Source organism: Saimiri boliviensis, chromosome 19 (assembly GCF_048565385.1).
Source record: "Saimiri boliviensis isolate mSaiBol1 chromosome 19, mSaiBol1.pri, whole genome shotgun sequence".
Taxonomy (NCBI): Eukaryota; Metazoa; Chordata; class Mammalia; order Primates; family Cebidae; genus Saimiri; species Saimiri boliviensis.
The window spans coordinates 38892158-38908268 of record NC_133467.1 but is presented as its reverse complement, the minus strand read 5'-3'; the positions used below and the strand labels follow the sequence as shown (position 1 = coordinate 38908268).

At 48.1% G+C, this 16111-nt stretch overlaps 1 protein-coding gene across 2 annotated transcripts; it reads left to right on the top strand.

Annotated features, from left to right (window-relative positions):
- Positions 1-2647: 2647 nt before the first annotated feature.
- On the top strand, positions 2648-14901 carry PSMD4 (proteasome 26S subunit ubiquitin receptor, non-ATPase 4). Of its 2 annotated transcripts, none has more exons than XM_010329712.3 (10): positions 2648-2757; positions 9021-9161; positions 11095-11209; positions 11967-12053; positions 12297-12365; positions 12525-12740; positions 13447-13555; positions 13753-13884; positions 13965-14032; positions 14614-14901. In XM_010329712.3, the coding sequence occupies exons 1-10, from the start codon at positions 2663-2665 to the stop codon at positions 14782-14784; spliced, it is 1203 nt and encodes a 400-aa protein (XP_010328014.1). In that variant the 5' UTR covers positions 2648-2662; the 3' UTR covers positions 14785-14901. The 2 variants fall into 2 exon arrangements, with proteins under 2 accessions (XP_010328014.1, XP_010328013.1); XM_010329711.3 differs by having other exon boundaries at positions 13447-13564.
- The last annotated feature ends 1210 nt before the right edge of the window (positions 14902-16111 follow it).

The window sequence follows — 16111 nt, the reverse complement described above, 5'->3', positions numbered from 1 at the left end:
AAAAAAAAAAAAAGACAAAAAATTAGCTGGCTATGGTGGCATATGCCTGTAGTCTCAGCTACTAGGGAGGTTGAGGCAGCAGAATCGCTTAAACCTGGGAGGCGGAGGTTGTAGTGAGCCGAGATCATGCCACTGCACTCCAGCCTGGGCAACAGAGCAAGGCTCCGTCTTGCAAAAAAAAAAAAAAGAAGAGAAAAGCAAGTACTTGGATTGGAATAGAAATAGGGGATTCTCAGTTTCTTTTTCTTTTCCTTTCTTTCTTTCTTTTGTTGTGTTTTGAGACAGAGTTTCACCACGTTGGCCAGGCTGGTATCGAACTCCTGGCCTCAAGTTAACTGCCCACCTCGGCCTCCCAAAGTGCTGGGATTACAGGCGTGAGCCACCATGCTCAGCCCAGATTCTCAAAGTTTTGAATTTGATTTTCCCACAGCCCCAGCTAGCCCGCCTTTTGTCTAGATAAGGAGAAAAATTTTTTCCCTAATAGGAATCGGATATTAACATGTTTTAGGCATACATGTTCTGCTTCCCTGGCCTTGTCAGTCCGAGCGTACTCAAAACTACTGAGTGAGTGCTATAGATAATCCTTTTGTGATCAGAGGGTCCCTCTAGCGGTGAGCAGCGACTAGTGCTTATTCTCTAGCTGTGTGCCGTAATTTATACTCAGTTACAAGTAGGGCCTATTAGTGTAAAACTAACTAAAAGGGAAATTAAAATCGTAGGATAATAGTTGAAAATCGTCATCTGGTTTAATATTTTACTCTTAAAATTTTTTTGGTTAATATTTTACTCTCAAGCATGTTAATCTCAGCTCTTCTGAAAATTATTCAGAGATGAAGTCTCATTATTAGTTTTTTAGCCAGGTGTTGTAGTCGCAGCTACTCTGGAGGCTGAGTTAGGAGAATTGCTTGAACCCAGGAGGCAGAGTTTGCAGTGAGCCCAGATCGCGCCACTGCACACCAGCCTGAGCAACAAGAGCCAAACTCGGTCTCAAAAGAAATGAAAAGCAAATTAAAAAAAAAAAAAAAAAAAAAAAAAAATATATATATATATATATATATATATATATATATATATATATATATATACAAATAAATTCAAGGCCGGGCGCGGTGGCTCAATCCTGTAATCCCAGCATTTTGGGAGGCCGAGGCGGGTGGATCACGAGGTCAAGAGATCGAGACCATCCTGGTCAACATAGTGAACCCCCGTCTCTACTAAAAATACCAAAAATTAGCTGGGCCTGGTGGCGCGTGCCTATAATCCCAGCTACTCAGGAGGCTGAGGCAGGAGAATTGCTTGAACCCAGGAGGCAGAGGTTGCGGTGAGCCAAGATTTCGCCATTGCACTCCAGCCTGGGTAACAAGAGCTAAACTCCGTCTCAAATAAATAAATAAATAAATAAATTCAATTGAAAGGTATAGATAGGTCTTGTAGTTAGATGAATAAAATGCTACAGGGAACTGAGAGCTCTCGAACGTCATTGGTAGTTTCGACACTTTTTTTTGTTGTTGTTGTTGTTTTTTGAGACGGAGTTTGCTCTTGTTACCCAGGCTGGAGTGCAATGGCGCGATCTCGGCTCACCGCAACCTCCGCCTCCTGGGTTCAGGCAATTCTCCTGCCTCAGTCTCCTGAGTAGCTGGGATTACAGGCACGTGCCACCATGCCCAGCTAATTTTTTTGGTATTTTTAGTAGAGACGGGGTTTCACCATGTTGACCAGGATGGTCTCGATCTATTGACCTCGTGATCCACCCGCCTCGGCCTCCCAAAGTGCTGGGATTACAGGCTTGAGCCACCGCGCCCGGCCTTTTTTTTTTTTTTTTTTTTTTTTTTTTTTTTGAGATGAGTCTTGCTCTGTAACCTAGGCTGGAGTCAGTAGCGCGATCTTGGCTCAGTGCAGACTCAGCCTCCTGGGTTCAAGCGACTCTCCTGCCTCAGCGTCCCGAGTAGCTGGAATTGCAGGCGTGTGCCACTGCACCCACCTATTTATTTTTCCTTCCTTCCTTTCTTCCTTCCGTCCCTTTCTCCCTCCCTTACTCCCTCCTTCCCACTTTCCCTCCTCCCTCCCTCTCTCTTTCTTTCTTTTTTTTTTATCCAGACGGAGTCTCACTCTGTCACCCAGGCTGGAGTGCAGTGGTGTCATCTCGGCTCACTGCAACCTCCGCCTCCCGGGCTCAAGCGGTTCTCCTGCCTCAGCCTCCTTAGCAGCTGGGATTACGGGCATGCGCCACCACGCCCGGCTAATTGTATTTTTCGTAGAGACGAGGTTTCAGCACATTGGCCAGGTTGGTCTCGAACTCCTGACCTCAGGTGATCCGCCCGCCTTCGCCTCCCAAAGTGCTGGGATCACTGGTGTGAAGCACCGCGCCCGGCCGATCCCGACTTTTTTTTTTTTTTTTTTTTTTAAATGACAAAGCTAGAGCAGACACAGAATTTTCAAAGATTCATCCATAGCTCCCCTAAGATCCAGCCGGCGGGAAGCCCCAACTGAAAACAGCAATGGCAGGTAACGCGTAGGCTAGATCTTGTTTTTTCGCTACTGCGGTTCCCTCTACCTCCAAAACGCCCCTTTGTTTGGCGGCGCCTACAACTCCCAGAACGCAACGCGAGGGACGCAGGCGGAAGCAGCTGTCCCAGCTGAGGTCTGTGATTGGTGAAGAGCGATGGGCCAATTGGAGGAGTTGTTGTTAAGACGTCCCGGAGAACCGGTCGGGAGGGAGGAAGGTGGCAAGATGGTGTTGGAAAGCACTATGGTGTGGTGAGGCGCTATCTCCGGGCTGGAGGGGGAGAGCTGGGTCCGGGCGCGTGTATAGCCGAGGCCGGGCGGGCCTGGGGTGGGGGCTGGAGGCTCATGGGCGAGAGGCGGCCCTGGGCCGGGAGGGAAGGAGCCCGCTGGACTCCCTGAGTCATCCCGGGGCCCTGGAGAGGCGGACAGGCCCGGGTTACCCCTGTTACCCCGAGGGGGACGGTCATTGACCGGCCAGTCCTGCTGCCTATCTCTATTCCAGCGCCGTCTTCTTTAGAGCAGGCGGAGTCTGTCCTTAGTTCTGCTTCTCGGACTCATTGTAATAGTCTTCTGCCCTCCTTCTCAACATAATGTCTATTAGGAAAATAGATTATTAATCCCTTACTCTCTCTATTCCCTCGTCTCTAACGCCATTACCTTTCCCTGTATCATCTTCAAAGGTACCATCTACAGACTGCTTTTTATATACCATTTTGTTTACTTTATCTCACTTAGACCTCACAGCCACACCTTTGGGTAAATTCTCCATGTTACTGTTCAGGATACAGATTTTTTTTTTTTTTCGAGACAGAGTTTCACTCTTGTTACCCAGGCTGGAGTGCAATGGTGCGATATAGGCTCACCGCAACCTCCGCCTCCTGGGTTCAGGCAATTCTCCTGCCTCAGCCTCCTGAGTAGCTGGGATTACAGGCACGCGCCACCATGCCCAGTTAATGTTTTGTATTTTTAGTAGAGATGGGGTTTCGCCATGTTGACCAGGATGGTCTCGATCTCTTGACCTCGTGATCCACCCGCCTCAGCCTCCCAAAGTGCTGGGATTACAGGCTTGAGCCACCGCCTCCGACCAGGATACCGATTTTAAGTAATTTGTCCAAAATCACACAGCTAGTTAAGTGGTGTAGTCAAGATTTAAACCCAGGGCTGTGTGACACAAAGGCTTTATCCGGCGAGCTAGCTCTCCGTCAGTCTCAGGTTTGGGCTGAGTTCCTATTACGAGTCACATTAGATGCTAAGGACATAAATTTTTGGTGGGTTTCAAGAATTCTAAGTGTAGTCATAGGATGTAATACAGAATAGTAGAAGAACACAAATCATCAATTGTGTGAACAGACACCTATGAGATTTCTTCTTTTTATTTTTTGGGGAGAGCATAGCAGATAACATACAGGATACCCAGTGAAATATGAATTTCAGATAAATGATTAATAATTTTTTATTTTGAGACAGTCTTGCTCTGTTACCCTGGCTGGAGTGCAGTGGTGCGATCCAGCTCACTACAGCCTCCGCCTCCCGGGTTCAAGCGATTCTCAATGATTGAACTAATTTACACTTGCACCAACCATGTGTGAGTATTCTCTTTTCTCACAATCTTGCCAGCATCTGTTATTTTTTGACTTTTTAGTGATAGCCATTCTGACTGGTGTGAGGTGGTATTTCATTGTGGTTTTGATTGGCGTTTCCCTTTTTGAGAACGAGTCTGGCTCTGTCACCAGGCTGGAGTGCAAGTGGCACGATCTCAGCTCACTGCAACCTCCGCCCCCCAGGTTCAAGTGGTTCTCCTGCTTCAGCCTCCCAAGTAGCTGGGACTACAGGCACGCACCACCACACCCAGCTAATTTCTGTATTTTTAGAGATCGGGTTTCACAATGTTGGCCAGGGTGGTCCTGATCTCTTGACTTCGTGATCTGCCCGCCTTGCCCTCCCAAAGTGCTGGGATTACAGGCATGAGCCACCGTGCCTGGCCTTGATTGGCATTTCTCTAATGATCAGTGATACTGAGCTTTTTTTCATGTGCTTGTTGGCTATATGTATGTTTTCTTTTGAGAAGTGTCTGGCCGGGTTCGGCGGCTCATGCCTGTAATCCCAGCACTTTGGGAGGCTGAAGTGAGTGGATCACCTGAAGTCAGGAGTTCCTGACCAGCCTGGCCAAGATGTCGGAAACTCCGTCTCTACTAAATGTAATTAGGTTCCACTTGTCAATTTTGCTTTTGATGCAGTTGCTTTTGGTTTCTTTGTCACAAAATCTTTGCCTCTTCTAAATCTAGGATGGTATTGCCTAGGTTGTCTTTCAGGAATTTTTTTTTTTTTAGACTGAGTTTTGCTCTTGTTGCCCAGCTAGATAGAGTTCAATGATGCGAGCTTTGCTTACCGAAACCCCCACTTCCCTGGTTCAAGCAATTCTTCTGCCTCACTTCCTAATAGCTGATATTACAGGCATGGGCCACCACACCTCGCTAATTTTGTATTTTTAGTAGAGACAGGGTTTCTCCATGTTGGTCAGGCTGGTCTCGAACTCCTGATCTCAAGTGACCCACCTGCCTGGGCCTCCCAAAGTTCTGGGATAACAGGCGTGAGCCACCATGCTTGGCCCGTTTTCCAGGATTTTTATAGTTTTGGGTTTTATATTAAGTCTTTAATTCATCTTCAGTTAATTTTTGTGTATGGACTTAGAAAGGAATCCAGCTTCAATCTTCTGCATATGGCTAGCCAGTTATCCCAGCATCAAGTATTGAATAGGGAATCTTTTCCTCACTGCTTGTTTTTGTCAGCTTTGTCAAAGAGCAGAGAAAACAGGCAGGCCGGGCACAGTGGCTGAAGCCTGTAATCCCAGAACTTTGGAAGACCGAGGTGAGTGGATCACGAGGTCAGGAGATCGAGACCATCCTGGCTAATATGGTGAAACCCCATCTCTACTAAAAATTCAAAAAATTATCCAGGCGCGGTGGCACGTGCCTGTAGTAGCAGCTACTCGGGAGGCTGAGGCAGGAGAATTGTTTGAACCTGGGAAACAGAGGTTGCAGTGAGCTGAGATTGCGCCACTGCACTCCAGCCTGGGCGACAAAGTGAGACTCCGTCTTAAAAAAACAAAACAAAACTAAGAGCGGATGATTGTAGGTGTGCAGCCTTATTTCTAGGCTCTCTATTCTCCTGCATTGGTTTGTGTGCCTGTTTTTGTACCAGTACCATGCTGTTTTGGTTATTATAGCCCTGTAGTAATAGCTTGAAATTCGGTAACATGATGCCTCCAGCTTTGCTTTTTTTGCTTAGGATTGCTGTGGCTTTTCCGACTCTTTCTTGGTTCCATATCAATTATTTTTTGACATTGAGTTTCACTCTAGTTGCCCAGGCTGGAGTGCAATGGGACGATCTTGGCTCACCACAACCTCTGCCTCTCAGGTTCAAGTGATTCTCCTGCCTCAGCCTCCTGAGTAGGTGGGATTACAGGCATGTGCCACCACTCCTGTTTAATTTTGTGTTTTTAGTAGAGACAGAGTTTCACCATGTTGGTCAGGCTGGTCTCGAATGCCTGACCTCAGGTGATTCACCCATCTTGGCCTCCCAGAGTGCTGGGATTACAGGTGTAAACCGCCATGGCTGGCAGTATGGCCATTTTAATGATATTGATCCTATCTATGAGCATGGGATGTTTGAGCAGTATTTTGTAATTCTCATTGTAGAGATCTTTGATTGCCCTGGTTAGCTGTATTCCTAGGTATTTTCTTCTTGTGGCAGTATGCACATATTTCTTGGCCCCATGTGGGGCATGATGGGGAACCTGCTGTTGATGTGACTGCCCTGCACATGTGCCATTATATTACTCTTTTTGAGTGTCCTTTTTTTTTTTCTTTTTGGAGACAGAGTCTCATTCTGTCACCCAGGTTGGAGTGCAGTGGTATGATCTTGGCTCACTGCAGCCTTGATCTCCTGGGCTTGGGTGATCCTCCTGCCTCAGCCTCCTGAATAGCTGGGACTACAGGGGCACATCACCGTGCCAAGCTAGTTTTTATATTTTTTGTAGAGATGGGGTTTTGCCATGTTGATCAGGCTGGTGTCGACCTGTTGGGCTAAAGAGAGCCTCTCTCATCGGCCTCCCAAAGTGCTGGGATTACAGGCGTGAGTCACTGAATCCAGCCTGTATTCTCTTTTAAAACAAAGATTTTGGGGGTAATCCCAACTACTTAGGAGGCTGAGCAGGAGGATAGGTTAAGCCCAGGAGTTTGAAGTTACAGTGGGCTATGATTACACCACTGCCCTCCAGCCTGGGTGACAGAGCAAGATCCTGTCTCAAAAAATATGTGAAATGGCCAGACACATTGGTTCACACCTGTAATCCCAGCACTCTGAGAGGCCAAGGTGGGCAGATCATATGAGGTCAGGAGTTCAAGACCAGCCTGGCCAACATGGTGAAACCCCATCTCTACTAAAAATACAAAAATTAGCCAGGTGTGGTGGTGTACACCTGTGGTCCCAGCTACTTGGGAGGCTGAGGTGGAAAGATGTATTGAGGCTACAGTGAGTTGTGAATGTGCTTTAACCTGTACCTGAACACTACCCTAGACAGGCTGACTATCCCCTATTTGAAATGGCTAGAGTAGGACCAGAAGCATTTAATATTTTGGATTTTTGTCAGATTTTAGAATATTTACATTATACCTAACCAGCTGAGTATCCCTCATCTGGAAGTCTGAACTGCTCCAGTGACAGTTTCCTTTGAACATCATTGCAACACTCAAAAACTTTCTGATTTGGAACATTTCAGATCTCAGAGTTTCTGATGAGGTGTATTCAACCTATATTCTCTTGTCTGTTATTACTCGTTTTCTAGTACCTTCTTAATTACCTTTGTTTACCAGTTTTGGTTTATTGCCAGACAAAGCATACTAAAGAAAAAAAATTGCCCCAAGCTCATATTTGCTTGCAAGTAGAAATGAGATGTTTTGGCCAGGTGCTGTGGTTCACAACTATAATCCCAGCACTTTGGGAGGCCAAGGCAGGAGGACTGCATGAGTCTAGGAGTTTGTGACTAGCCCAAGCAACAAAGTGAGACTCCATCTCTATAAAATAAAAAATAAATAAGAAACTTTTTTTTTTTTTTTGAGACGGAGTTTCACTCTTGTTACCCAGGTTGGAGTGCAATGGCACGATCTCGGCTCACCGCAACCTCCACCTCCTGGGTTCAGGCAATTCTCCTGCCTCAGCCTCCTGAGTAGCTGGGATTACAGGCACGCACCACCATGCCCAGCTAATTTTTTGTATTTTTAGTAGAGACGGGGTTTCACCGTGTTGACCAGGATGGTCTCGATCTCTTGACCTCGTGATCCACCCGCCTCGGCTTCCCAAAGTGCTGGGATTACAGGCTTGAGCCACTGCGCCCGGCCTAAGAAACTTTTTTTTCTATAGAGACAGGGTCTCCCTATGTTGCCCTGGCTGTTCTGCAACTCCTGGGCTCAAGCGATTCTCCCATCTTGGCCTCCCAAAGTGCTGGGATTACAGGTGTGAGCCACTACACCTGATGCTATTTTACAGATTTTTTTTAAAAAGATGAAGTCTCACTCTGTTGCCCAGGCTGGAGTGCAGTGGCGTGATCCCAACTCACTGCAACCGCGGCGTCCTGGGTTCAAGTGATTCTTTTGCCTCAGCCTCCCGAGTAGCTGGAACTGCAGGTGTGCACCACCACATCCGGCTAGCTTTTGTATTTTTAGTAGAGACAGGGTTTCACAATGTTGGCCAGTGCTGGTCTCTAACTCCTGATTTCAGGTGATCCGCCCACCTCGGCCTTCCAAAGTACTGGGATTACAGGCGTGAGCCACCGTACCCAGCCTGTTTTATAGATATTTTTAAGTTACCTTCTTCATTTCCTGTATTTGGATTACTGCCATTTAATGGCAGACTTAGAGTATTTATCCATGACAATGCTCAGTAAGTACTTAAGTGCAGCTTGTAAGAAGGTGCTGTGGTTCATCAGTAGATCACCACCTTTGGTGCTTATCAGAATCACGTTATAAGGATTTAAAAATTTTTTTGGCTGGGCACCAGGTGGCTCATATCTGTTATCCCACCACTTGGGGAGGCAGGAGGATCACTTGCTCTCAGAAGTTCAAGACCAGCTTGGGTAACATAGCTAGACCCATCTCTACAAAAAAACTTAAAAGGTAGCTGGGCATGGTGTCATGTGCCTATAGTCCCAGCTAGTTGGAAGGCTGAGGCAAAAGAATCACTTGAACCCAGGAGGTGGCGACTGCAGTGAGCCATGCACTCCAGCCTGAGTGACAGAACAAGACCTTGTCTCAATTAAAAAAAAAATTCCTCGTTTCGTATTCTGAGTCAGTAAGTGTGGGCTAAGGCTTGGACATCTGCATATTTAAAAAAGAAAGCTACAGATGACTCTACGAAGACAGAGCTGCTGCTGTAGGGGGCCCCTGGAACTGGAGAGATGGTTTTGGAGAGCTTCTACAACAGTTCTTCTGTTTTGTCCTTCAACCCTAATCTGACAGTGTGGACAACAGTGAATATATGCGGAATGGGGACTTCTTACCCACCCGGCTGCAGGCTCAGCAGGATGCTGTCAACATAGTTTGTCATTCAAAGACCCGCAGCAACCCGGAGAACAACGTGGGCCTTATCACACTGGCTAAGTATGGGGGACAAAGGAGGAAGGGACTCGGTAGCTGGGTGGTTGTTACATGCTACTCTTTAGATTCCATGAGGCTGCTTTTGCCCATCACCTTCCTAAACTGCCTTCTTCCCTATTCAGTGTAAATGTCAATAGCAACTCGTTTTTGTATTAACCTGAATTTAATACAGTACGGAAGCTAAATCTCCTGGGGTGAAATTTCTGGGTTTTTTTTGTTTTTTTTGTTTTTTTTTGAGACGGAGTTTCGCTCTTGTTACCCAGGCTGGAGTGCAATGGCGCGATCTCGGCTAACCGCAACCTCCGCCTCCTGGGTTCAGGCAATTCTCCTGCCTCAGCCTCCTGAGAAGCTGGGATTACAGGCATGCAACACCATGCCCAGCTAATTTTTTGTATTTTTAGTAGAGACGGGGTTTCACCGTGTTGACCAGGTTGGTCTCGATCTCTCGACCTCGTGATCCACCCGCCTCGGCCTCCCAAAGTGCTGGGATTACAGGCTTGAGCCACCGCGCCCGGCCAGAAATTTCTGTTTCTTTTTATTGTTTGTTGGGCAGGGCTGCGGTAGGGGGTGAAATTTCATAATATATTTTAAAGTCAGTGAAAAGTGATTTTGGGCTGGGCACAGTGGCCTACGCCTGTGTTAGTTATCCCAGCACTTTGGGAAGCCAAAGAGACCAGCCTGGGCAACAGGGCAAAACCCCATCTCTACTGAAATTACAAAAATTAGCCAGGCATGGTGATGTGTGCCTGTAATCCCAGCTACTCAGAAGGCTGAGGCAGGAGAATCGCTTGAACTCAGGAGACAGAGGTTGCAGTGAGCCGAGATTGCGCCACTGCACACCAGCTTGGGCAACAGAATGAGACTCTGTCTCAAAAAAAAAAGAAGAAAAGTAAAGTAAGTTTTGGATCAGAGCCCATGGGCATATATCACATATCCTTTTACCCCAAAAGTGTTTTTTTTTTTTAGGAACTGATCATTCCTTAATGAGTAGTCTCCCACTCCAGTGTACATACCGTTAGTTGGGAATATGGGTCTGGAGGTGCAGGAGACAAGAGAGATGCAAAGTAGCATCCAGTTATTGTGGTGGCGTCTGGGCCCTGTGAGCCTTTAAGTGGAGTTAAGGGAAAACATTGGGAAGTAGAGGGCAGGTTTCTTACAAAGCCAACCACTTAATTATTTCTGTGCTTGGTTTCCATTAAACACTAGATATTTGATTAAGAAGAACAGAGGCTCATGCCTGTAATCCCCGCATTTTGGGAGGCCGAGGTGACTGGATCACAAGGTCAGGAGATTGAGACCAACCTGGTCAACATGGTGAAACCCCATCTCTACTAAAAATACAAAAAAATTAGCTGGGCATGGTGGCGCACACCTGTAGTCCTAGCTACTCCAGAGGCTGAGGCATGAGAATCGCTTGAAGCCGGGAGGCAGAAGTTACAGTGAGCTGAGATCACACTACTGCACTACAGCCTGGGCAACAGAGCGAGACTCTTGTCTCAAAAAAAAAAAAAAAAACAAAGAATAGAGGCTAAACCTAGTGGCTCATGCCTGTAATCTCTGCATTCTGGGAGCCTGAAGCAGGTGGATCACTTGAGGTCAGGAGTTCAAGACCAGCCTGGCCAATATGGCAAAACCCTGTCTCTACCAAAAATTAGCTGGGTGTGGTGGTGCACATCTGTAATCTCAGCTAATTGGGAGACTGAGGCAGGAGAATCGCTTGAACCCGGGAGGCAGAGGTTGCAGTGAGCTGAGATTGTGCCACTGCACGCCAGCTTGAGTGACAGAGCAAGACTCTGTCTCAAAAAATAATAAGAATAGAGATTATAGTTAGAATAGAAGTAATGGTTATTATCCCAGTCTCTGAAGAAAAGTCAGACACAGTTTAGAGGTACCTGCGCTGACCTGAATTCACTGAAATGCTTTTCCTACGTCCCAGTGACTGTGAAGTGCTGACCACACTCACCCCAGACACTGGCCGTATCCTGTCCAAGCTACACACTGTCCAGCCCAAGGGCAAGATCACCTTCTGCACTGGCATCCGCGTAGCCCATGTGAGTCTTACTGGGTTCCCTCGATTGTTCCTCTCTGCTCTGAGGTCCTGCCTCCATCATACTCATTTCTCCCCTGGAATCCTGAGCTAGGACCACAGCAAGAGAAAGCTAACTTGGAGCAGAAAGGATGTGGGGGATGAATCCCAGGGTAGTAGAGGGTTGTGAAGGGAAAAGTCCCAGAATTGAGAATTAAGGCTGGACGAGGTAGCTCACACCTGTAATCCCAGCCTTTGGGAGGTCAAGGGAGGAGGATTGCTTAAGGCCAGTAGTTCAAGACCAGCCTGGGCACATAGCAAGACCCTGTTTCTCTTTAAGAAAAATAAATGGGCTGGGCAAATGGCTCACGCCTGTAATCCCAGCACTTTGGGAGGCAGAGATGGGCGGATCATGTGAGGTCAGCAGGTTGAGGACAGCCTGGCCAATGTGGTGAAACCTTGTCTTTACTAAAAATACAACAATTAGCCAGTACTTGGGAGGCTGAAGAAAAGGAGGCAGAAGAATTACTGCAACCTGGGAGGCAGAGGTTGCAGTGAGCCAAGATCGCACCACTGTACTCCAGCCTCAGGGACAGAGCATGATGACTCCATTTGAAAAGCGAGAGAGAATTAACCTCCCTTCTTTATGCACAGAAGGCCACAGCAAGATTGGAGGAATTGGGGGTGTTAAATCTTGTGTGAGTGTGAAAGGGAACCGTGTGATAGGAAAGAGCTGAGTGATTCCTCTGGTTGACTCTGAGAACTTCCTCTTCCTTTACAAGCTGGCTCTGAAGCACCGTCAGGGCAAGAATCACAAGATGCGCATCATTGCCTTTGTGGGAAGCCCGGTGGAGGACAATGAGAAGGATGTGAGTCCAAGTGGCAGCTGGGGAATGTGGGCAGCCCGTGTTTGGGACAGGTCTCTCAGCCCTCAGGAGAACCTGGCAGAGGCATCAGGCTCATCACTCTGGGGAAAGGTGAATGTGCAGAATTCAGTAATTCTGTTTGAGGACCTTGAGGAGGCCAATAGATTTCTGTATGCTTTTATGAAGTGAGTCCTTTCACCCCTCGAGTGTGAACAGATTTCTTGATTTTTCTCTCCTTCTTCCCAGCTGGTGAAACTGGCTAAACGCCTCAAGAAGGAGAAAGTAAATGTTGACATTATCAATTTTGGGGAAGAGGTGAGTAGGGACTGATTGGGGGGGATTGGCTTAATTTGGTCATAAACAGAATGGTCCTTAACCCTGAGGAGTGCATGCACTGTGGCAAAGTAGTGCAGAAATGGCAAAGAACACGGAGCAAGGCCTGAAGGAGGGCGTCATGTGATCTTTCCTCCCCAGGAGGTGAACACAGAAAAGCTGACAGCCTTTGTAAACACATTGAATGGCAAAGATGGAACCGGTTCTCATCTGGTGACAGTACCTCCTGGGCCCAGCTTGGCTGATGCTCTCATCAGTTCTCCGATTTTGGCTGGTGAAGGTGGTGCCATGCTGGGTCTCGGTGCCAGTGACTTTGAATTTGGAGTAGATCCCAGTGCGGATCCCGAGCTGGCCTTGGTGAGCAAATGTTGACCCCAGGTGGGGCCCAAAGGTCCTTCTTTGTTCTCCTCTTCTGGCACACACATCACAGAGCTTCTACCAGGCTGAACAGTCCTAGACACTCCCAGTCACTTATTTTCCAACACTTCCTTTTGCCCTCTCTTCCCTATAATTCTGTCTGATCTCTAGGGGTACCAGTGTCAGACTCTTGTTCACTCTCCTGATTAAAACCCAGGCTTCTCCCAGGTCTTTACTTTTTTTTTTTTTTTTTTTTTGAGACAGAGTTTCGCCCTTGTTACCCAGGCTGGAGTGCAATGGCGCGATCTCGGCTCACCGCAACCTCTGCCTCCTGGGCTCAGGCAATTCTCCTGCCTCAGCCTCCTGAGTAGCTGGGATTACAGGCACGTGCCACCATGCCCAGCTAATTTTTTGCACTTTTAGTAGAGACGGAGTTTCACCATGTTGACCAGGATGGTCTCGATCTCTCGACCTCGTGATCCACCCGCCTCGGCCTCCCAAAGTGCTGGGATTACAGGCTTGAGCCACCGCGCCCGGCCCAGGTCTTTACTTTTTAATCCCATACCACTGCTTATCCTTCTAGCTTCTTTGTGTGATACACCAGAAGCTGCCCCTTTATGTTCCTTTCCCACACCCCAGCTGACTTTCCCAGCTCCCTGTCGGAGTGAGGGCAGGGGAGTGCTGATCGTGCCCTGCCCTTCGCCAGGCCCTTCGTGTATCTATGGAAGAGCAGCGGCAGCGGCAGGAGGAGGAGGCCCGGCGGGCAGCTGCAGCTTCTGCTGCTGAGGCCGGGATTGCTACGACTGGGACTGAAGGTGAAAGAGGTGGAATCTGAAGTCCTGGGACTGCGGGATGCTAAACATTGAAAGCTAGGTGTAGGCCCTGCAGGGAGAGTGTGGAGGACTGACAGGGTAGGAAGACGTGGGAGGGCCGGGCTAAGGGAATGACTCTGGAGGCTGGCCTGTGTGCATATGGCACCAGTTCTGCCCTGATCCTCTTTTTCTTTTCCCAGACTCAGATGATGCCCTGCTAAAGATGACCATCAGCCAGCAAGAGTTTGGCCGCACTGGGCTTCCTGACCTAAGCAGTATGACTGAGGAAGAGCAGATAGCTTATGCCATGCAGATGTCCCTGCAGGGAGCAGGTGAGCCAGAGCCTGCGTGGTGCCTGGGCAGAGGGTGGGGTGAGGAAGTGGAACTGAACAGACTGACCTCTCTTCCTCAGAGTTTGGCCAGGCGGAATCAGCAGACATTGATGCCAGCTCAGCCATGGACACATCTGAGCCAGCCAAGGTGAGAGCCATCCCTGCCCATGTCAGGTTTAACGTCCTTGAATTTAGATACTCATGCCTCTGGGGCTGGGAGCATTTCACCATAGCTAAGTCCTTGGAGGAGCAGAGGGAAAGCCATGGTGATGCATTTCTTACACGTAAACCTTGCTAAGGTAGCAGTGCTAGTGGTCAGAGCTGGAGAAATGCCCTCATGTTCTGTAATTTGCCTTCCTTGCTGGTGGGAACAGCCTGGGCAGTTCTCTAGGATGTCTTTCCAGGAGGGAGAAAAGAGGGTCTGGGGAAAAGAAAAAGGAGAACTGTGTGTCATGAGAGCAGGAAACCTGAATGTGGTGGCATCTGTTTTCCTCCTCAGCGCTCAATTAGCAGAGTTCTCAGCAGGCCCCTCTGTTTGGTTAGTAATAACTGTTTGCATTCATGCTGTATATAGGATTGTGCTGACTTGTCCTTTCCTTAGCCTCGGCCAGAGGTGCCCATGTCCCCACACAGTCAGAAGGCAGCGGCGGGGGGGGGCTCCTGGCCTTCACGCCTGCTTATTCCCTGCTGCTCCACACCCTGCCCTGAGCTCACACTGCCTGTTTGCAGGAGGAGGATGATTACGATGTGATGCAGGACCCCGAGTTCCTTCAGAGTGTTCTAGAGAACCTCCCAGGCGTGGATCCCAACAATGAAGCCATTCGAAATGCTATGGGCTCCCTGGCGTCCCAGGCCACCAAGGACGGCAAGAAGGACAAGAAGGAGGAAGATAAGAAGTGAGACTGAAGGGAAAGGGCAGCTGAGCCTGCTCAGGGGACTGCATGGGAGGCGCGGAATGCAAGGTTAGCCAAGTGTTCCCTGTAACCATTACAGCCTAAATAAAGCTTGGCAAGCTTTTTTCCTTTTTTGCTTCAGGTAGTGATGGTTTTGATTGCAAGAGGTGAAGAATCCACTGCCTGAAGGAGAGCCTTCCTTTTTGAGTTCTCCAAGTCTCTGCTTCCACCTGGGCCTCCTAAAGTGCTGGGATTACAGGCCCAGGAGCTGTGCTTCCGTTTCTAATGAGCCAGGACCTCATTTAAACCACCTTCTTGCCAATAACTTTTACTCTGCACTCACACAGCTAAACCCCAAGTGTGGATTGGAACTCAGCCTTTTCAGTTTTTTTCAGCAAGTTTAGGTTATTTGGCCAAGGATATTTAGCTAATGAAGAGGCAGAACCAGGATCTAAATCCAGACCTGTCTCAGACCTGTCTCACCAGGAGTTGAGTCACTATCAAACAGTAGTTTCCCATTGCCCAGCTGCCTTCAGTGACCCTGGTCAGCCCTGCAAGTCAGTTCCCTGTAGCAGCTACTCCACCTTCTTCTACTCCCCCATCACTCAACAGAAGCCTGGCATCTTTACATAGAGAGTCAAGGCCATGAGGCGGGAAGCTCTGGCCCCCTTCCCTTGGCCAGTACCTCCCTGCATCAGGTATATGCTCTCTCCCGAACCTCTGCTGTCCTGAACACTCTGCTGATGTTCTCCTCTCACTGTAAACGCATCAAGTCCACTCTACAAGTAACCTCACCTTGAGACTTTACATAGTACTGGTTAAATATTATTTCATAAGGAACATCTATTTCCTTTATAATTTAAAAAAAAAAGTTCTTTTATTTTTGTTTTTAAATAGAGATGGGGTTTCACTATGTTGGCCAGGCTGATCTTGAACTTGTGACCTCAGGTGATCCGCCCACCTCAGTCTCCCAAAATGCTGGCATTACAGGCATGAGCCACCACGCTGCGCCATTTTTTTCTTTCTTTTTTTTTTTTTTAGACAAAGTCTGTGTTCTGTCACCCAGGCTGGAGTGCAGTGGTGTGATCATAGCTCACTGTAGCCTCAACCTCCTGGCCTAAAGGATCCTCCTGCCTCAGCCTCCTGAATAGCTGGGACTAAGACACACAGTACCACACCCAGCTAATTTTTTTTTTCTTCTTTTGAGACGGAGTCTTAACTCTGTCCCCCAGGCTAGAGTGCAGTGGCGCTGTCTTGGCTCACTGCAACCTCCGCCTCCCAGGCTCAAGTGATTCTCGTTCGCCTTCCAAGTAGCTGGGACTGCAGGTGTGTAC